General features: G+C 48.1%; 1 protein-coding gene across 1 annotated transcript in view; it reads left to right on the forward strand.

The window, feature by feature from the left end:
- The window catches only part of ADSS1 (adenylosuccinate synthase 1), a 220,677-nt gene that overhangs the window by 175,762 nt on the left and 22,480 nt on the right, over positions 1-22,435 (forward strand). The window contains exons 9-11 of the mRNA XM_069638146.1: positions 7,930-8,084; positions 9,501-9,625; positions 22,023-22,120. Of these exons, the coding sequence (XP_069494247.1) occupies positions 7,930-8,084; positions 9,501-9,625; positions 22,023-22,120 (378 nt within the window). The remainder of the gene's footprint in view (positions 1-7,929; positions 8,085-9,500; positions 9,626-22,022; positions 22,121-22,435) is intronic.

Here is a 22,435-nt window from a genome sequence, read left to right on the forward strand (position 1 = left end):
GCCTCTGGGGATCTGCATGAGACGCTGGGAGGCACAGGAGCCTGACACTCCTCTGTGGATCTGAATGAGACGCTGTGAGGCACAGGATCCTGACACGCCTCTGGGGTTCTGAATGAGACGCTGTGAGGCACAGGAGCCTGACACTCCTCTGGGGATCTGAATGAGACGCTGTGAGGCACAGGAGCCTGACACTCCTCTGTGGATCTGAATGAGACGCTGTGAGGCACAGGATCCTGACACGCCTCTGGGGTTCTGAATGAGACGCTGTGAGGCACAGGAGCCTGACACTCCTCTGGGGATCTGAATGAGACGCTGTGAGGCACAGGAGCCTGACACGCCTCTGGAGATCTGAATGAGACGATGTGAGGCACAGGAGCCTGACACGCCTCTGGAGATCTGAATGAGACGATTGGAGGCACAGGAGCCTGACACGCCTCTGGGGATCTAAATGAGATGCTGTGAGGCACAGGCGTCTGACACTCCTCTGGGGTTCTGAAGGAGATGCTGTGAGGCACCGGATTCTGACACTCCTCTGGGGATCTGAATGAGATGCTGTGAGGCACAGGAGCCTGACACGCCTCTGGGGATCTGAATGAGATGCTGTGAGGCACATGAGCCTGACACTCCTCTGGGGATCTGAATGAGATGATTTGAGGCACAGGAGCCTGACATGCCTCTGGGGATCTGAATGAGATGCTCTGAGGCACAGGAGCCTGACACGCCTCTGGAGATCTGAATGAGATGCTGTGAGGCACAGGAGCCTGACACGCTTCTGGGGATCTGAACCAGACACTCTGATGCACAGGAGCCTGATGAGCCTCTGGGGATCTGAATGAGATGCTGTGAGGCACAGGAGTCTGACACTCCTCTGGGGATCTGAATGAGACGCTGTGAGGCACAGGAGCCTGACATGCCTCTGGGGATCTGAATGAGACATTGTGAGGCACAGGGCCTGACAGGCCTCTAGGGATCTGAATGAGATGTTGTGAAGCACAGGAGCCTGACACGCCTCTAGGGATCTGAATGAGACACTGTGAGGCACAGGAGCCTGACACATCTCTGGGGTTGTGAATGGAACGCTGTGAGGCACAGGAGCCTGACACTCCTCTGGGGATCTGAATGAGATGCTGTGAGGCACATGAGCCTGACACACCTCTGGGGCTCTGAATGAGACACTGTGAGGCACAGGAGCCTGACACGCCTCTGGGGATCTGAATGAGACGCTGTAAGGCACAGAAGCCTGACACGCCTCTGGGGATCTGAATGAGATGCTGTGAGGCACAGGAGCCTGACAAGCCTCTTGGGATCTGAATCAGATGCTGGGAGGCACAGGAGCCTGACATGCCTCTGGGGATCTGAATGAGACATTGTGAGGCAGAATAGCTTGACACGCCTCTGGGGATCTGAATGAGATTGTTACAAGCTGTCTCTCGAGTCTTCTATTATGGAATTTAGAAGACTCAGGAGATCGGGGAGTTACAGTTGAGATGGAGCAGTGATCTGTGATCTGTGGAGGCGACTCCTGCGGGGGACGCGAGGAGCAGGCTGGAGATCCTGCCTCCACGAGCAAGCCAAAGATCCTGCCTTTACATTGGCTGCTGCTCCAAGGCCCGGCAGAGGGCCCGGCAGAGAGAGCAGCAGCTCTGTGGTGCCCCAGCTTCCCTGCCCATCCAAGCCCCAATCGCCTCAGTCAGGACGGCGGTGAGGTAAGGAGAGGGCTCATAGTAAAAAAAGGGGGGAAAGAGGAAGAAACAAGAACAGCATATGCGTGACACTCGCGGCCTAGAGGAAAGGACCAGCGAGCGTCAGCGCAACGTGAGGGAGGCAGCAGGCGTTACCAGGGCAACAGACTAAATAAGGCCTTGTCAAGAATCGAGGCCTCTATAAAAAACAAACATTTTAAAAAATAAACGAAAAGGCAGTGCAACGTATGAGAAAGTAAATGATTTCAAGGCCCCACTAAGGAGGTTAAACCTGAAGAGATTTAAAGTGACAGGAAAGATAATAGGTTGCCATAGCAACCAAGCCAAAAGGCTTAAAGTGACAGTGCTATTCAAGGAAAAGCAGTCGGTTGCCATGGCAGCCAGCCAACAAACACAGTAACAAGTGGACAGAGATTTAAGTGACAGTGGGCTTCATTATAACTGTGGCGGTTCGGTAACAACCGTGCCGGTAAATCTACGGGCACTGTTGTTCCTGGACCGGCCCAGTACGGGTCAGCCTGCCGGAGATGCTGTGCCCGGCAGGTCTGACCTTCACAGGCACAGCGGCGACCGTAGGCACACCATCACGGAACCCCGGCACAGTTAATAACGGTGCTGGTGCTTCTGTGGTCCCCTATGGGAATGGGGATTAACAGAATTACCGGTGCCTGACTTCCCAGCCGCCAGGGTTCTAATACCCCGGTGTTACCAGGCATGTCAGATGCCGGTATTTTTTTTTTGGGTCTGGCAGCAACCCGCTGGTATCACCCGCCAGACCCATAATGAGGCCCAGTGCAACTCAAGGAGTAGCAGTAGGTTTCCATGGCAACCAAACGTACAAGCACATTTAAAAGTAAATAGAGGCTGTAACAGCCTCAAAAGTAAAAAGGGGGTGAAACCCAGCTTCAGCAGAAATCTGCAAACATGGCAGCTGCCAGCATGGCACCACCGCCACCCTTCTTACCTGAACCTGGCACACCAGCAATCAGGTGGGACTGATGGAAAAGACTGTTTGACACCTATTTATTGACAATAGGTGGTGACAAGTTTACACCGGTTAGAAAACAAGCTGTACATTTATACAACCTAGGAGCAGAGGGGCGCAGTGTCTATGATGGTATCCCGGAAGCAAGGGAGGAAGGTCAAGGGGATGCAGATGAGTATACACTAGCGGAACAGAAACTACAAGAGCATTTTGAACCAAAGAAAAACATTACCTTTGAACAGCACACATTTTTTTAGAGGTCGCAGGAACCACAGGAACCTGTAGAATGCTTTGTGGCAGCTCTTAGAACTCTAAGCCACATCTGTGACTTTGGAATACTAACTAACTCCCTAATCAGAGACCAATTGATACACTGCACCAATGACGCCAGAGTACAAGAACAGTTACTCCCCAAGGATTTACCACTGGAACAAGCAATAGAAGTTGCAAGGGGAATGGAACAAACATTTTGCTACATGAGAAGCATGCGGAACAAAAGACAGGCACAAGTAGTTTCCACAATAAGACAGAACAGAAAAACAAATGAAGGGAAAGAGGTTAAGTGCTACAAACGTGGCAGCATTAGACACCTGGCCTCAAATATATTCCGCCCTGCAAGAAATGTAAACTACATCAAGTGCAAGAGAAGAGGACACTTTGCCCAATCACTACACAAGTTAAGCACGTTCTGGAAGTAAGTACCTTGTCAGAAAAAGGAAAGGGTCCAACTGATGTGTTCGTAATAAACGGGAAGGTGGTGACCATGAAGGTGGACGGCTGTGATCCATGGACTATAATGTCGCTTGAGACATATAAGGAGTGTGTAGAAGGGAAAATGGAGAATCTTCTCAGACATGATGTTGAACCATATACCTATGGAAATGTGAAGATTGAATTAATGGGGAAATTCTCAGCTGTCATCAAATACAAGGGTAGAAGCTGTGTAGCAGATGTGTATATCACTAAAGAAGGATTGTCCTTGTTAGGTTGGGAGGAGCAGCACAACCTGGGTATTTGCATTCAGGCGAATGCTTCCACACCGATAACTGTAGCTGAAGTAGGGGACAAATAGGAAAGGAAATTCCCAGAAGTGTTCTCAGAGTCTTTAGGCAAACTAAAGGATTTTGAACATTGCATCAGATTCAAGGAAGCCACATTACCTAAAGTACATAAAGGGAGGTCAGTTCCACAGCAGTTTAAGGAAAAGCTAAAGGAAGAATTGAAAGAATGACTTCAAAAGGCATAATTTAACCTATTGAGAGCTCGGAATGGTTGTCTCTAGTAGTGATAGTAGCAAAACCCAATGGCTACATCAGACTTTGTGTAGATTTAAGAGACTTAAACAAGAATATTTGGGTAGATCGTCACCCTTTGCCCATTATCTCTGAAACGTTGTCCAGCTTGAGAAATTCCAGAATATTCTCGGTGATAGATTTTTCTTTTGCATATCATCAAGTACCTCTCACCAGTGAATGTGAACATCTGACTGCTTTTGTCACGAATGAAGGATCATTAAAACACTCCCGAATGCCCTTTGGACTAGCTTCGGCAGCTTCAGTATTCCACAGAGTGATGGAAAAAGTGTTAGAGGGAGTACCTAACATAATTGTGTTACAGGATGATATTTTGATTCATGCGTAATCACCGGAGCGATATGAAGAACTGTCAATGGTGTTGAACAGACTCAAGGCAGCAAGGTAGACGGTTCAAAGGAAAACATTTAAAACAGCAGTGGAGAGTGTTGATTACTTGGGACACAGCATTTCCGGGAGTGGAATCTGTCCTTAATTGAGTCTGGTGAAAGCCATCGATAAAGCTCCTAGCCCCGTTGACAAGCACCAAATAAGATCATTTTTAGGGTTGGCAGAGTATTACCACACGTTTGTGAGAAATGTTGCAGTAATATCCACGCCACTTAGATCTTTGCTCGAGAAGCGGGGGCACATTTAATTGGTGAAAGGAAAGCGATGAGGCAATCCAAAGAATAAAAGAAGACATTGTGAAGGCGCAGTCGATAGGAAAATGTTGTCCAAGAGACAAGTGCGTCTTGACAGTGGATGCAAGTGTTTTGGGGTTGGGAGCGACTCTTACTCAGTATAGTGGAGACAAGGAAGAACGGGTGATAGCGTTTGCGTCGAGGACACTGAAGGGTGCTGAAAGGAACTACTTGGTCATCAAAAGAGAAGATTTGGCAATGTTTTGGCCAATAATACATTTTAAATATTTTTTGTGGGGCAGGGAGTTCATAGTCTGATCAGATCACAAACAATTAGCACACATGTTTGAATGTGGGAATTGGGGTGCAGGATCAGGTGGTTCTTGGGATTGCAAGGCTATGACTTCAAAGTTTGTTATCTTCCTGGGAAACAAAATGTGGTTGCTGATTGTCACGTATGCCTGTGGCATTGGATAAGGAAATGGGTGATGATTGGAAAGAAAAGGTCATTGTTGGCAATGTTGAAATAGGGAGTATATAGCAAATGGAATTGGAGAATTGCGAAAATTTTGATGAGGACATGAAGATTATTAAAGAGTGGACTGTTTTAGTTTGGCCAAATAAAGACATTTTAGATAAGAGATTCGAGGTTTGGTGGGAAGTAAAAGAATAATTGAGTGTCATTGATGGGAGACTCAGGAGAGGGTTGTGTATTGTCCCTCCAGAGAAACTCAGAACTCAATTAGTGGAAACAGCTCACCAGGGTCATTTGGGAGTGATTAGTAGAAGGCTAAGACAGAGCGTTTGGTGGCCTGGAATGGGTGCTTTGATATAAAGGTGTGTCAGAAATTGCACAACTTGTTGCTTAAGTGATAAGACCAAGGTTGTATGTGAAATTCCACTCATTCCCCATGTTGTTCCTGAGCAGCCCTGGAATAGCCCTGGAATAGGGTAGCAGTTGATATAACGGGTCCTATTCATGGATTAGGGGAAGTTTTGACAATTGTGTTCGTTTTAGTAAATTTTCACACCAAATGGGTGGAATGGAGTGCAGTGACGGCGAGAGAATTGGTAGCATTCCTGGAGCAGGTATTTTTGAGGGAAGGTTGTCCAATGGAAATTGTCACTGACAATGGTGTACAATTTTGTTCAAATTTCATGAAAACATTTTTAGATAGTTAAGCCATTAAGCATACCCTCACAGCATTATATCACCCAAGGGCAAATGGTGTGGTAGAGAGAGCCGATAGATTAATTAAAGGAGGAATTCAGTTAGCGTTAAGATCAGCGTTGCCATGGAAGGAAGTCCTCAACCACATGATGTGGGGTTACCTCACCACACCACATTCGGTAACAAAAACATCACTGTTTGTATCATTAAAAGGGAAGGAGCCTGGTACACAATTGTGCCCGGGGTGGTTAGGTTTAGCTACTTCAGTGGAGGAGTGTAGGGCAGCAATAATGTATTGCATAAAGAAGAGTCAAAGGAATACCAAATAAATATTTGTTGCGAGAAGAGAAGTGAAAAGGCAGAGTTGGAAAGTGGGAAATTGGGTGATGATTCAGAATCCTGGGGTAACTCACAAATGCATTGAAAGTAAATGTATTGGTCCAAAAAGCATTTCTGCTGTTCGGAATGGTGTGGCGATCGTGGAAGGAGGGGAGGTGTGGTCGATGTGTAAGTTGCCAAAATGTGAGGAAGGTCAGAATGGGCTGAACACCAATTCTGAGGATGTTAAGTTGTCTTTGAAGAGATTAAGAAGATAACCCAAATGGTTGGAGAATTTTGTATGTGAATGAACATATAAGTGTAGTCATAGCCACAATATCTAAAATTATATATTCGTTTTATATTGTATTAATGATTAATATCTTTTCAATTCTGTTTGTGAAAAATATACCTCTTTTCCCAAGTTGCATACATTCACTTTCCCTTAGTTTAAATGTTGATTTTAGGTATGGTTAAGCAGGGAGATGTGTTACAATCTGTATCCCGAGTCTTCTATTATGGACTTTAGAAGACTCAGAAGATTGGGGAGTTACAGTTGAGGTGGAGCAGTGATCTGTGGAGGAGACTCCTGCGGGCCTGCTAATAAAGAAACAGCTGATCTTGCTTACCGTCTCGTAGCAGTTATTTCAGAGCCGCTGTGAGGCACAGGCGCCTGACACTCCTCTGGAGATCTTAGTGAGATGCTGCAAGGCAGAGGAGCCTGACACACCTCTAGAGATCTTAGTGAGATGCTGTGAGGCACAGGAGCCTGACATGCCTCTAGAGATCTTAGTGAGATGCTGCAAGGCAGAGGAGCCTGACACACCTCTAGAGATCTTAGTGAGATGCTGTGAGGCACAGGAGCCTGACATGCCTCTAGAGATCTTAGTGAGATGCTGCAAGGCAGAGGAGCCTGACACGCCTCTAGAGATCTTAGTGAGATGCTGCGAGGCAGAGGAGCCTGACACGCCTGTGGGGATCTGAATGAGATGCTGCGAGGCAGAGGAGCCTGACACGCCTGTGGGGATCTGAATGAGATGCTGCGAGGCAGAGGAGCCTGACACGCCTCTGGGGATCTGAATGAGATGCTGCGAGACAGAGGAGCCTGACACGCCTCTGGGGATCTTAGTAAGATGCTGCAAGGCAGAGGAGCCTGACACGCCTTTTTGGGATCTTTGTGAGATGCTGTGAGGCAGAGGAGCTTGACACGCCTTTGGGGATCTTTGTGAGATGCTGCGAGGCAGAGGAGCCTGACACGCCTCTGGGGATCTGAATGAGATGCTGCGAGACAGAGGAGCTTGACACGCCTGTGGCGATCTTTGTGAGATGCTGCGAGGCAGAGGAGCCTGACACGTCTCTGGGGATCTGAATGAGATGCTGCGAGACAGAGGAGCTTGACACGCCTGTGGGGATCTGAATGAGATGCTGCGAGACAGAGGAGCTTGACACGCCTCTGGGGTTCCGAATGAGATGCTGCGAGACAGAGGAGCTTGACACGCCTCTGGGGATCTGAATGAGATGCTGCGAGACAGAGGAGCTTGACATGCCTCTGGGGATCTGAGTGACATATGCCTGAGCTTGCACTGGAAAGTCTTTTTGGTTCAGCAACAAAACGCCAAACTGAAATTGGCCCATGTACAGAGTGTGTTCTTTGTTTTGTACTTTTAAGCAATGTGTTGCAGCAATGAGGGACTCAGAGTAATTTAAAAATATGCAAATCTATTGAAATTCACACCACACTTAAGTCTAATCAGGGAAATTTGCAAATGTATCATGACCTTTGCCTTTCATGCTTAAGCGCTGTATTTCTTTCCAGGCACTTATCCATTTGTGACTTCCTCAAACTGCACTGTGGGCGGCGTCTGCACAGGCCTTGGAGTACCGCCACAGAACATTGGCGACGTGTACGGCGTTGTGAAAGCATACACAACCAGAGTTGGCATTGGAGCTTTTCCAACTGAGCAAATAAATGTAAGTCTTCCATCCAAGGTCAGGAGGATGAATGGTACGTGTACATCTGAGGGTGAACCACCAGCAACATTCCCACCTTTTATAAACTCCATAGGGTTCATAAGGTCCTGACCTTGAGGATGATACAGTGAGGTGGAGGGCATGAAAACAGATATGCCTCTCTGTAGGCTGTTTTCCTAGCATTACAACACTCTATGGTCCATTCTTCCAGATGGTCACACCTGGCTGGATCCTCTTGCATTCAGTGATGTGCTTGATAATAGGGTCACGATGGCTAGAGGCCTGGGTCTTTGCATTCATGACGTTTCTGTCCGTCTATGTGAACTCTAGCTCCATACCCTAGTTCCTATGGCAAACGGCTTGCTATTTCTAACACTGTACTAGTAAACCGATGTGCGCCTGTGCCTGTGGTCTTCCCTCGTTATAAGAGGAGTATCCGCTTTTCCAAGTCTCTTCAATATTAATACCATAAAAACTCTGCTCTACGCCATGTGGTCTTCCACAGTTTACTGGGAGTAGTATCCTTCTTTATGCTAAATCTCATCCCTTCCCCCTACACGTGTGCTGTCATTACCATCCAGGGGCAATTAGTAAAGACTTGTAAATACACTGTACGTGGAATAGAAGATCAAGTAAATGTTAATGACCTCCCTCCCATTCATTAACACAAACAGTATATTATTGGGTAATATTGGAATTGTGAACTAGTTGTTTTTCAAATGAACAAAGACAAGAACCTCATGTTGATTGAGAGATTGTTGGACAAACTCTGGTGACCATCCTTTTAATGTTTCTCCCTGCCTCCAACACCAATCCCATTCTCCCATATGTTACTCCCCTGACCTCTTCACTCCGTCATGCATGGCTTTAATCCCAAGATTTTCTTTACCAGTGACCTGAAACTGTTCTAGTTCACCATGTTTTCTTTGGTGGCTATTTTTATGGTTGTATACTAATTGACCTTTTCACAATTGACCTCAGGGGGATTGACCTCGGGAGGATTGACCTAATTTAGAAGGTCAATTAGGACATATATGCGGGGGAAACCCCACGCAACACCCCACCCAATCCAAAACCCCCTGCATCCCCCCATCCAATCCCCTTATATTATTTATAATCCAAAACCAACCCAACACATATATAAAATAACTAAAATAATATAAAGGTCAATTGTGCAGAAGGTCAATTAGGACCACTATAATTAGGTCAATTGTGCAAAAGGTCAATTGGAAAAGGTCAATATGGGTAATACCATTTTTATTTATGCCTTTATTAAAAAATGCAATATTTGAGTGTGGCATGTTGTACGGATGAAACACCTGCTAAAAGGATGATTTGACAAAGGTGACTGCCAGCTCAGAGCATTGCACGCCCAGGAATGGGTTTAGGACTAAACATGTTTCCCCCTTGTTACAGCAAACTGGAGACCTGTTACAGAATCGAGGACACGAATGGGGAGTAACAACGGGCCGGAAGCGACGCTGCGGGTGGTTAGATCTTGTCATATTGAGATACGCTCACATGGTCAATGGATTTACTGCGTAAGTTTCACATGACCATGTCCTGCAAACAGTAAATGCACTTCATGCTATCCCAAATCTGCGAATATTTTGGAACTCGCTGCCCATGGAGGATTATAACAGTGGCAGCCACGCCCATGACACACAGTCTGCACTGTGGTAGATACTTTAGCAAGAGAGTCACGCCCCTGAAACCTATCCTAGGATGTGCTGCTGTCTACTGATCTGTGCGGTGATTGTGAGCATCCTCGCCTGGGCTTCTGCCCCATCCTGCATGAGCTGTAGTTGCTTTACGGACTTTGCGGTCAGGCTGACTTAAAGGGTGTTGCCGTAGTCCAGGTGGGAGAGTACTCAGGCCCTCAATGGAGCAGCTCCAGGGGGGTCGAAAAGATGGCTCTTGACCATGAACAAGTGGGTAGGGAAGGCAATAACAGTCCTCACATGGTTATCCTGAGAGATTGCGGCTATGAACGTGTGAGCGAGTGGGTTTATTAAGGAATTCCTCCAGTGGGGTCCATGCAAATCTTCGCTTGTTGCGCGAGGTTGGATCCATGTTGGTAAGGAACCTTTGTCACCTCATTTCATAGCAAATGTCTGTCCACCATTCGGCATAGTGGTGTCGCTTGACATTTTTCCAATGTGAGTTTTGATTGCTAAATTGTCTAGTCCTTTCTCAGTGTCTTTATCTCTGTTGTCAGGAATGCATATAGAACTGAAAATTACATTAAAACTAGTCATGTGGCATGCAACACCCAAGATGTGTTATATGTTGGACCTACCCTCTCCCAGAACTAAATGATAGAGCCGCGTACGTAGATTAGGTGTAAAAGAGAGCCTTTGTGAGTGCCAACATACCCCTGAAACCAAAGGATTCCTTTTATGCAGCTTTAATGGGGCCCAGAATAATGGGTGTAAAGAAAGACCCTTGTTTTTGTGAGAGTTAACAGAGTCTTGTTCAAAGACGACTTCCTGCTCGTTCCCATCCGCATATTGCATGATGTATGTCTGATGTATTTACTCAAGGCTCTGCAAATGGCAACATATTGTGACAGGGTCAGGAAACTGACTGTGTCAAGAGTGAAAGGGGCTCCCCAAAACTGGGGTGGGGTGCCTAGCAGGGATTCTTCCCAAGCCACTCCTGCCCCAGAAGTGGGGTGTGGGAGTTGAGAGACCCCAGTCTCTGTCCCTTCTACCTTTGCCTGTATGACTGAAACAAATACCACCTTTCTTGCCACCTAACTGATTTGCACAATGCTGGCCAGTTTATTCCTTTTTGTCCCCTCTGGCTGCATCTCCCAGAAGGCCTAGTGGTGGAGGAGTGTGAGCAACGCAACAGGGAGAGGGGAGTCAGGAATTGCTGGACGGCTGAGCAATCGGCACCTCAAAACACCAATCCCAGCGCTCTACGCAACTCGAACTGTGACCAGTATCTTACCTGCAGCAGAACCACACAGCAATCTGCACATCAGGCTGGCAACACAGACGCGCTGCATGGCACAAACTGTCATGCCCCCCATTCCCAGACTCACCGCCACGGATACTTATCTGGAGATTGTATCCTCGCTGGTGTCTTTGACACTGAGGGGCTTGCGGGCTGGGCGGTGGGAGCCAGAGTCAGGGTGGGTCTTGGCGCGTAAAAGGCCGACACTTGCACCATGGGCGCCACCATGTCTTCTGTTCTGGAAATGTGCGGGGGACCAGTGCCTCTCTCCAGCCGAGACAGCTTTTGCATCCGTCCATCCATAATCCAAGCTGAGGCCACTGATAAAGCCATTGGGACCATTCTCTTGCAACACAACCCTAAAACAGATTCTGAGCACCCCATCTCTTACCATTCTAAGAAACTCACACCATATGAGATTAATTATTCAGTAATCGAAAAGGAGCTCTTAGACATAAAGGAAGCAGTTCAAGAATGGTGGCACCATCTGCTTGGCAGACTCCACAAGGTCGAGGTCCATAGCGACTTCCGGAATCTACAGTTTCTGCAATCCATTTGTTGTAGGAACAGCCGCCAGGCCCGTTGGGCTTTTTTCTTCTCGCAATGTGATTTTGTCATCACCTACATTTCTGGAGCACAAAATCAACGGGCTGATGCCTTATCTAGAATAAACAGGGAGAACTCCTCCTTCCTCTGAAGCATTTCTTGAATGTCATTTTACCCGTTATGCAACATGTTAAGGTGGAAACGGCACAGGATAAGGAGGCAGCCGAGCTACTGTCATAATGGTCACTTGTACTTGCCCTTCAAACTCGTCGCCGGGACAATCTTTCCTGTTTTCATGATTCATGTATTGCCAGCCATGGGGAACCAAGGCCACCAGTGACCTAATCTCACTGCAGTTCTGGTGGCCGGGTCTCTGTCAACAAATACAGGAATATGTCAATTTGTGTCCCGTGTGCGCTGCCCAATCAAAAACCAGTTGGTGTCACCCTGTGGGCTTGCAACAATCGCTGGAGAACCCAATATACGCCTGGCATACCATTGCCACCAATTACATTGTTGAATTGCCTGAATCGCTAGGGAACACCTGTATTGCTAGGAGACGCCTGTATAATGGTTGTGGTGGACTGTTTCGCCAAACTTGCATGCTTCATCCCTCTGCCTGTCTGGCTGAAAGCTTTGCAGATGGCTTGTTTTTTTTCCACAAGATTTACAGACTACACGGCCTGCCAAATAAGGTGATATCTGACAGGGGACTGCAAATCATCTTCTGCTTCTGGAAGGCACTCTGTACCCACACAGGCTTCCACCGTGCACTAAGCTCCTGGTACCATCCGGAGAGCAACGGCCAAACTGAGCGAACTAAACAGTTCCCCAAACAATATCTCCATTGTTACGCCAATGCCCTACAATCCAACTGGTGCAAATAATTGGATACTGCCGAGGTGGTATACTGCAACGCTCTCCATGCCTCCGTCAAGACCAGTCCGTTCTACTGTACCTACAGCTACCACCGTAAGGTGCTGCCAGTTCGGAGTACTGGGCCTACTGCAGACACCTTGGTCCAGCATACAGCAGTTATAATCAGACGTGGCTCTTGTTCTCCAGAAAACAGGTATGCACCGGTTATGGGGGGCAGGAAACGCTTGATGGTACCCAGGTAGAAAATAAGGCATAAGGTGTGGCTGTACAATAAGGAACTCCCTGGTCGAAACCTACCCACCAAACTGGCTCCACGGTTTTTGGGTCCATTTTGCATTATCTCTTGCATCTCCCTGGTGGCCTTACATCTGCAGCTGCCAGCTGACTGGCATGTTCAGCTGGTGTTCCACATCTCCTTGTTGAAGCCTTATTGTCCATACACCTATGGCCGTGCTCCATCCTGGCCCCTGCCTCTCGACATCTACGACCAGCCTGAGTATGAGGTCCCGGAGGTCAGTGCCTCCCATCTTCGCAATGGTGATTTGCAATTCTTGATTGACTGGAAGGGGCATGCTTCTTGTGATGGGTCGTGGGAATCGGCCACCATGTACAAACCTGCAGTTGATCCAGTGGTTCTTCCTTGAAATTTCCTTGGCAGGCCAGGGCCCCGGGTGCTTCAGGGTTTGGGGGAGGCAGGGTGTCATGCCACTGCATTCTCAGACTCACTGCCATGGCCCGTGGATACTTACCTGGCGGTTGTATCCTTGTTGGTGCCTAAGACACAGAGGGGCTGTTAGGTGAGTCTTGTGGGCCAGAGCCAGGCGAGCCTCTGCGTGGCACAGGTACACGGCTGACACTTGCACCATGGGCACTGCTTTGTCCTCCTTTCTGTGTATGCGCGGGGGACCAGCGCCTCGCTCCCGCGGATACATGTCCGCGCTGGAAACTGCTACATTCGGTCTTTCAGCACAAGGGGATTTAAACCCTGCATGGGTCGTAAAGCGCTCTGTGTGCTGTACAGTCTGCCCGACTTGTTCCTGTCTTCTGGACCCCAGGGAATGTCCCTCTGTTGCCTCGCCCCTTCCTTGTTCCTCTGTTGTCTTCCTTCCCCTATTGATCTGTCTGTTCCCTTGGTCTGCTGTCTCCCTCTCCTTAGCTGTGGCCATCCTCCCTTCTGGTTCACCTCCTGCCTTGTTCTTTGCCAGCCTACCTACTATCCAGCGCCTTTTCAAGTTCCAATACCCTACTGGTCTCCTATGCCTCTCCTATAGTTACAATCTTCAGTCTTCTGCTGCTGGGTCCACAGCTACTTCCAGTCTGCCTACTATCCAGCACCCGTTCCAGATCCAATACCCTACTGGACTCATAGGCCTCTCCTATAGTTACAACCTTCAGTCTTCTGCTGCTGGGTCCACAGCTACTTCCAGCCTGCCTACTATCCAGCACCCTTTCCAGTTCCAATACCCTACTGGACTCCTAGGCCTCTCCTATAGTTACAACCTTCAGTCTTCTGCTGCTGGGTCCACAGCTACTTCCAGCCTGCCTACTATCCAGCACCCTTTCCATTTCCAATACCCTACTGGACTCCTAGGCCTCTCCTATAGTTACAACCTTCAGTCTTCTGCTGCTGGGTCCAGAGCTACTTCCAGCCTGCCTACTATCCAGCACCCTTTCCAGTTCCAATACCCTACGGGACTCCTAGGCCTCTCCTATAGTTACAACCTTCAGTCTTCTGCTGCTGGGTCCACAGCTACTTCCAGCCTGCCTACTATCCAGCACCCGTTCCAGTTCCAATACCCTACTGGACTCCTAGGCCTCTCCTATAGTTACAACCTTCAGTCTTCTGCTGCTGGGTCCACAGCTACTTCCAACCTGCCTACTATCCATCACCCTTTCCATTTCCAATACCCTACTGGACTCCTAGGCCTCTCCTATAGTTACAACCTTCAGTCTTCTGCTGCTGGGTCCACAGCTACTTCCAGCCTGCCTACTATCCAGCACCCTTTCCAGTTCCAATACCCTACTGGACTCCTAGGCCTCTCCTATAGTTACAACCTTCAGTCTTCTGCTGCTGGGTCCACAGCTACTTCCAGCCTGCCTACTATCCAGCACCCGTTCCAGTTCCAATACCCTACTGGACTCCTAAGCCTCTCCTATAGTTACAACCTTCATCCTTCTGCTGCTGGGTCCACAGCTACTTCCAGCCTGCCAATTATCCAGCACCCGTTCCAGTTCCAATACCCTACTGGACTCCTAGGCCTCTCCTATAGTTACAACCTTCAGTCTTCTGCTGCTGGGTCCAGAGCTACTTCCAGCCTGCCTACTATCCAGCACCCGTTCCAGTTCCAATACCCTACTGGACTCCTAGGCCTCTCCTATAATTACAACCTTCAGTCTTCTGCTGCTGGGTCCACAGCTACTTCCAGCCTGCCTACTATCCAGCACCCGTTCCAGTTCCAATACCCTACTGGACTCCTAGGCCTCTCCTATAGTTACAACCTTCAGTCTTCTGCTGCTGGGTCCAGAGCTACTTCCAGCCTGCCTACTATCCAGCACCCATTCCAGTTCCAATACCCTACTGATCCCCTATGCCTCTCCTATAGTTACAACCTTCATCCTTCTGCTGATGGGTCCACAGCTACTTCCAGCCTGCCTACTATCCAGCACCTGTTCCAGTTCCAATACCCTACTGGACTACTAGGCCTCTCCTATAGTTACAACCTTCAGTCTTCTGCTGCTGGGTCCACAGCTACTTCCAACCTGCCTACTATCCAGCACCCTTTCCATTTCCAATACCCTACTGGACTCCTAGGCCTCTCCTATAGTTACAATCTTCATCCTTCTGCTGCTGGGTCCACAGCTACTTCCAGCCTGCCTACTATCCAGCACCCGTTCCAGTTCCAATACCCTACTGGACTCCTAGGCCTCTCCTATAGTTACAACCTTCAGTCTTCTGCTGCTGGGTCCAGAGCTACTTCCAGCCTGCCTACTATCCAGCACCCTTTCCAGTTCCAATACCCTACTGGACTCCTAGGCCTCTCCTATAGTTACAACCTTCAGTCTTCTGCTGCTGGGTCCACAGCTACTTCCAGCCTGCCTACTATCCAGCACCCCTTCCAGTTCCAATACCCTACTGGTCTCCTAGGCCTCTCCTATAGTTACAACCTTCAGTCTTCTGCTGCTGGGTCCACAGCTACTTCCAGCCTGCCTACTATCCAGCACCCGTTCCAGTTCCAATACCCTGCTGATCCCCTATGCCTCTCCTATCGTTACAACCTTTAGTCTTCTGCTGCTGGGTCCAGAGCTACTTCCAGCCTGCCTACTATCCAGCACCCGTTCCAGTTCCAATACCCTACTGGACTCCTAGGCCTCTCCTATAGTTACAACCTTCAGTCGTCTGCTGCTGGGTCCACAGCTACTTCCAACCTGCCTACTATCCAGCACCCTTTCCATTTCCAATACCCTACTGGACTCCTGGGTCTCTCCTATAGTTACAACCTTCAGTCTTCTGCTGCTGGGTCCACAGCTACTTCCAGCCTGCCTACTATCCAGCACCCGTTCCAGTTCTAATACCCTACTGGACTCCTAGGCCTCTCCTATAGTTACAACCTTCAGTCTTCTGCTGCTGGGTCCACAGCTACTTCCAACCTGCCTACTATCCAGCACCCTCTACACTACCATCCTCAATGGGTCTACGGCTGCACTACCATCATACCAGTGGTCGCCATGTGGCTCCCTGGTACAGCGCTTGTCACGTCACTGTACCTACATCATGTTAATCCATGGAGCTGCAGCATGGTGTACGCAGCTGGTTCCGGGGGCCAGTCCCATGTCCTTCCCTGGGGGTTACTCGGAGACTGGTTCCTTCTCCACATCTGCTGCCGTAAAAGAAGCCTGGGCCGTTTAGGGTGATATAAGCCTATTTCTAGTTACCACTAATGTCTACCCCAGAGCCCAGAAACGGCATTACCAGGTACTTGCCACAAGCTGCAATATTCTCACTTTCAGTGGGGCCCAGAGCACTTCCTATATCAACCTGAAGTGGGACAGTGACTGTATTCGGAGCGGGCCACCATTCACAAATGCTGGGGGCATTTTTCTCGTGTCCAGTCAAAGGATCGAATGAAAAGGATTGAATGACAAAAGGTTTGAGTCAATAGGACCGAAAACAAAAGGGTTGAATGCCTTTTTTTAAATGTATATTTTTTTGGGGGGTTTCCGTATAGGAAAAAAAAGTGGTTTTTACACCAAAAACAGGGGATTGGAGGGGACCACAGGCTCTGGGGAGAAGCAATCAAGCAGTTGGCCCGGAGAACCAGCCGAAGCAGCGAAGCAAAGGGAGGATAGGGCAGGTTAAAAAGGGGCACAGGGAACAATAATGTGTGGGGTTTTATGTGAGGTCAAAGAAGGAGGAGGGCCAAAGAAAGCAAGCTGGGCAGGGATGATGCAGAAATCTATGGAGAAGGATTGCTGGAAGAATGTGCCAGGAGGTTGCTGGGAGAAATTGGTACTTGAGTGTGAGTGTGTGCAAAGTAAGGGTGTGTCTAGCAGAGTAGTAAGTGAATGAGAGTGAATGGGAAGGTGACTGGGAGAGGGAGCGGGAGGAGAGCAGAAGGAAGGTAGAGGTGGGGCAGTACCCCAAGGCAAGGAGTACGCAGGCGTGCAAGGACAGGACCAAGCGAGATCTGAGCGTCGGGAAGGCACCTTTTCTTGTAATACCTTCTCTGGGACCTGGATTAGGATTCGCCAAGATTGTTCGCCGAGGGAGAGGGAGGGAAAGGGCCTTTGCACTTGGGCCATTCCGGCCAGCCAAACATGCATTAGACGGGGTTACCGATCTCCAGTGACCATCCTGGGGTTCTGCGGCGCCTGGGCTGTGGAAGAGAATGGATGGGGTAGACGAGAGAGAGAGATTGTTAGCCCTTAGCAAGCGTCTTTCCATAAATAAAAACCCTTGGCCTGCCCTCAAGCGTTGGTGTTGGTTGTTGGAGTTGGTGGTGATTGTAGAACGCTCACATGACACATTGCTTAACAGAGCCATGTTTAACAATGAATCCAGCGTAACGTGTATCCAAGTCATGAAAAGTACGGCGGAGTGTCTCAGAAAAGGGCTGAGACCGGCGAAAGAGAAAGTAAGCCAAGATATCAGTAATGCACTTGCAGGATCATAGTTAAAACGCTCCCTTTAAGCATTTTCCCAAAGGTAGATGCTACACGTGGCCGCTAGATGGCAATATTGTATTTGCTATTTTGATGCATCTATTCAGCGCTTTCACCAAAGCCCTGTATATATATATATATATATATATATAAGCAATGGACATGATGGCAATCCAGCGCTCAGCCAAAAGTAGTTGTGTAACAGAGAGGGGAGGAAGCATGGCGAGGGGAAGAGGTGTGGATGGCAAGGGGTAGGAATTCCAGTATTTATGGGCTAAAAGAGAAAAGGAACAAAAGCGAGAAGGGGCAAAATGAGGTTTGGGAACAGAAAGGAGATGGGCTGCATTACAAGCATGTCGGTACTAGCAGTGTTGTTTCCGGGCTGGCACACTACAACACCCGCCTGCAGAGTTTCACGGAAGCACCGGCACCGTTATTAGCGGTACTAGTGTTTCCGTGGTCCCCACTCCTATAGAGTCCTATGGAACTCTATGGGAATGGGGAACAACATTTTACCGGTGCCTGACTTCCCGGGCGCCGGAGTTGTATTCCCCCGGTGGTACCAGCAAGTAAGGCGCTGGTAAATGTTTATGGGTCCGGCAGCAACCAGCCAGTAACACCGACACGGTTACCGGCAGACCGGTAATGAGGCACAAGGGGTTGGAAAACAGAGAGGTCGGGAGGGGGAGTAAAAGGAAACTGAAGTAGAAAGTCAAGGCCATGTGAACACATAGACAAGGCAAAGAAAGGGGAGAAGATGAGAGTCGAATGATATGAAAGAGAATGAAATAAGACGGGTAGAAATAGTGGATCGAGCGGGTAGTAGCAAGAGAAGACTGATAGCAGAGTTATAGGCAGAGTTATAGACAGAACAAAAGGGCTGGGAAGAATGATAACCAAGCAGGAGAGCAGAGCAGTAAAAAAGACGGGAGGGAAGAAGTTTAGTGTCATGAAATGAAAATAAACGTGAGCACGATAGTGTGACCAGATTTTGAAAATAACCGGGACAGACCACAAACATAAAGGTAGGACTTGCGACCCCAGCCCATTCAAATCTCCCTCCCTCCCGAACACCCCCTCACCCCTCTCAAGCATCCACCCCACCCAATCGGTCAGATCGCACATTAAAATAAATCACTTCTCTTTTATATAAACTGCCGATTTGGCTGGGACACTAAGCATGTTAAAACAGAAGAGCTGTTGCTTTGATTTTTATTACAGGCTTTGCATGCACGTTTCATATGCAGTCTCCGTGGCGCACTCAGTAAATGCTTGTGGCTGTGATCAGGAAGGATGGGGGTTCGAGCTGACCCCTGCGTGGCAGAGGTCGGAGAAAGATGATAATGGGAAGCTAAGGAACTATTCAAGTGTTTATTATCTATAAGTGCCACCTTGATTCGTTGCCTCTCTGCAGTGGTCACCCCCCCCCCTTACTGAAATACAGGATGTGGTTTTTAAATTAAAAAAACTCCAGGGACGGGGGAGAGAGCGCCTAGTTCCCGGACGGTCCTAGCAAAACCGAAAAGAGTGCACAATGGCCCTCATTCCGAGTATGGTGGTAGTCATGGCGCTATTTGCGCCCTTCCACGTCTGCAAATGAATGATTCGATCAGAGCACAAAATAGGGATAGTCTAAAGAGAAAGCAAAAAAGTCCAAGTACAGAACCTTGGGAGACACCATAAAGTAACGGACATGGCCAAGAGTGGTGGCCAGCCCAAGAGACAGAGTAAGAATTGCCTGAGAAATAGGAATCACACCACTGGAGGACAGTGCTCAAAAGGGATGGTCAACAGTAACAGAAACAGCCCAGCGATCAAGAATAATAAGTATACAAGAGAGCTTTCTATGGTGGGCGCAGAGAAGGGAGCTGTGAAAATATAATAACGCATTTTCCGTGGAGCATGCAGGATGAAAACCAGGTGGAAGAGGGGTAAGCAGGGAGGGTAGGTTTAGGGAAGAGGACATTTGAGGGTACACAACGCTTTCTAGGAGTTTGGAAAGAACTGGGAGAAGAGCAATAGGACACAAGTTAAAAGGAAGTGAAGGGTCAAGAGGGGTTGTTTCAGTAGGGCGATGGTCATTTCATTTTTGCAGTAGGAAAGGAGGGGGTAGAGAGAAAGAGGTTGAGAAGATAGGTAATGTAGGGAAGCAGTTGTGAGCAGATGGATGGTATTAGAGAAGAAGGGATAGGATGAAGAGGAGAAGCAGTTGAATGGGAGTGGTTTATAAAAGAATCGTCATCAAGCTAAGTAATTGTCTCTTCAATGGTTTAATGGGAGGTTTCTTTTCCCTACAGAGCCCCACTTGGTCTTTGCTGCAACTTAGTCAATTTCTAAACTCACCATTGACCCAAAAAGCCTTGCCCTGCTTGCACAGTGCCTCTGCTGGAGTACTGTAGGAGGTTTTGGGCAGGGGTTAAATAGTGCAGTACCCAGAATGCTGCCTTCTGCCCTCTTCACTGTGGCACAGGGGCCAATTGGCCAACAACTCGCGGGTCTGACCCGGGTTTGAGAGGTGATTTGTGCAAGACTGAAATGCTCTCTTTAAACATATGAGGCTTGGAAGAAGTGTGCAGTGACGTACACCCAGCCAGCTCACTCCATTACTATGACTCCATTACTATGACTCCATTACTATCACTCCATTACTATCACTCCATTACTATGACTCCATGGAACATTCACCCAAGACTCTTCTAATATTCCACAGCGCCATTCCATTCATGCGCCCCAGCCCTCCAAGCTCGCGCATCCATGACACACAGACATATGCACTTTACTACAAAGTGTCACTGCTGCGCCTCTCTGCTCACTGCCTCTTCTGCCAAACAGATGCTTCACGGTCACATTTCTCGTTTCTTCTCAGACACATATAGCACTACGCATGATTGCTGTTTATTGGGACAAGATGGGGCACACAGCCAAGGTGGCTTTCGAAGAAAATCGCTAATTTACATTTTTGGCAATCTGCCACTCTCCCAGTTCTAGCCCAGCATTGTTTCACCTATTCCAATAGTCTTCAATGTTCTCATTCCTGCACACAATCACTCCACGTTAAGCCTAATAATCCCTGCTACTACTTAAAAAAATAAGAATAGTGCCAGACATGATTTTAATATTAGTAAGCTTGGCCCCTTAACATGGTAGTAACAGTGGGGGTCATTCCGAGTTGGGTGGTAAGGGTTTACGGGCACCGGTAAGGATGCCGGTGCCGGTAAACCCTTACCGCCCTATTCCAAGGTCCCTTAACGGGTCCCAGCAGGAACGGGTGGTCTAACCACCCACTCTCTGCGGTTCCCGTTAAGGGACCTTGGGCTAATGACGGGGCGCGCAATTTGAAGGCCCGTTATTAGCGCCTTCCCCATTCCCATTGAGCCCTATGGGGGCTCAAATGGGAATGGGGAATGGTTTACTGTATGGGGACTTACCGGGTCCTCCAGGGTCGGAATGACCCGGTAAGTCCCCATTCAGCCAGACCGGACCCAGACCCGGTTTTGGAGGCAGCCATGGCAGTAATAGCACCATGGCTACCTCCAAACTCGGCATAACCCCCTGTGTCTCGTAATAATGTAATCTGTTCCTAAAGTGCTTAATGCTGCATTCCTCCTGCTTCTAAGCTCTATAATATTCAGTTTCCTTATTGCACAATTTAGTGGTACTGAATTCATGACCTGAGATGGATGAAGTGCTGTGTCAAACTTACCGGCATCAAACCTGCTCATTGCAAGCTGCTTCCACACCCGAGGTGAACAATTGCATTATGAGCTGTCCCCCTGGACAGCCCCCCCCTTCCCTGCTATAATCTCTGCACACATCCGTTATCTCATATTTTTGTTTGTTTTAAGAATAATCCCCCAATTCCCCAAACATCCTTTTAAGATTTAGGGATTGGAAAAATTGCTTATCTTTCCCCAATCTCAGACACAGATTTGGGCGGTGTAACTGCCTCACACGCCAACCCAAAACACCTGAATGTCCTCATGCTAAATTATATAGACCTGAGAGTAATCTTTAAAAAAATGGTTATCCGGGCAAAATCTACAAATGCATAAGTGGTAGATGAAAGGTACCAACACAGATCCGAAGGACACAACCTACAAGGATATTCTGGGAAACAATGTGTGTGATTGGCTAAGCTCTCAGAAGCCGCCCCCTAAAATAGTTTAGGGTAGCATTATCCATCACACAGAGATTGGTGAGCCCCAAAATCTGAGGATCTCTTAAAGCTTTCACTTGATTTCATCTTCTCCATGTGGTCACACAGTAACTCTCTGCTCATGAAAGCTGTCAGTGCAATACATGGGGTGTTTTCCTGTGTGCCCACTTTTCTTTCTCCAGTTCTGGGTGATCAATGAATGAGTTCTCTTGTTTATACTTTATTTTCTTAAATAGACTGGCGTTAACAAAGCTGGATATTCTGGACGTCCTCGACGAGATCAAAATCGGCGTCGCATACAAGCTCAACGGCAAGAGAATCCCACATTTTCCAGGCAAGGCTACACATACCCTGTCATTCTTGTGTGAATGTGGAACTCTAAGCACTAGACGTGGCTACTAACTCAATCTACTGTATATCAAAAAGCAAGAGCAAATTGTACAATTTGATAAACCGTGCAGGACATAACAACGTCGAATATATCCAACTGTTCTGGATTTGTAGTGGAAAGGGAAAGTTTGTCACAGACAGTAAAGGATCTATGGATGGTTCTAGTCAGAACATTTCTCTGATTGGACCACTTTGTCTGCACGGTGCTGCATGCTCCACCGGTTGTGTAATTATTCAACAGTTGAAGACTCCCTGCTGG

This window comes from Ambystoma mexicanum, chromosome 14 (genome assembly GCF_040938575.1).
Source record: "Ambystoma mexicanum isolate Mex_15411 chromosome 14, UKY_AmexF1_1, whole genome shotgun sequence".
Taxonomy (NCBI): domain Eukaryota; kingdom Metazoa; phylum Chordata; class Amphibia; order Caudata; family Ambystomatidae; genus Ambystoma; species Ambystoma mexicanum.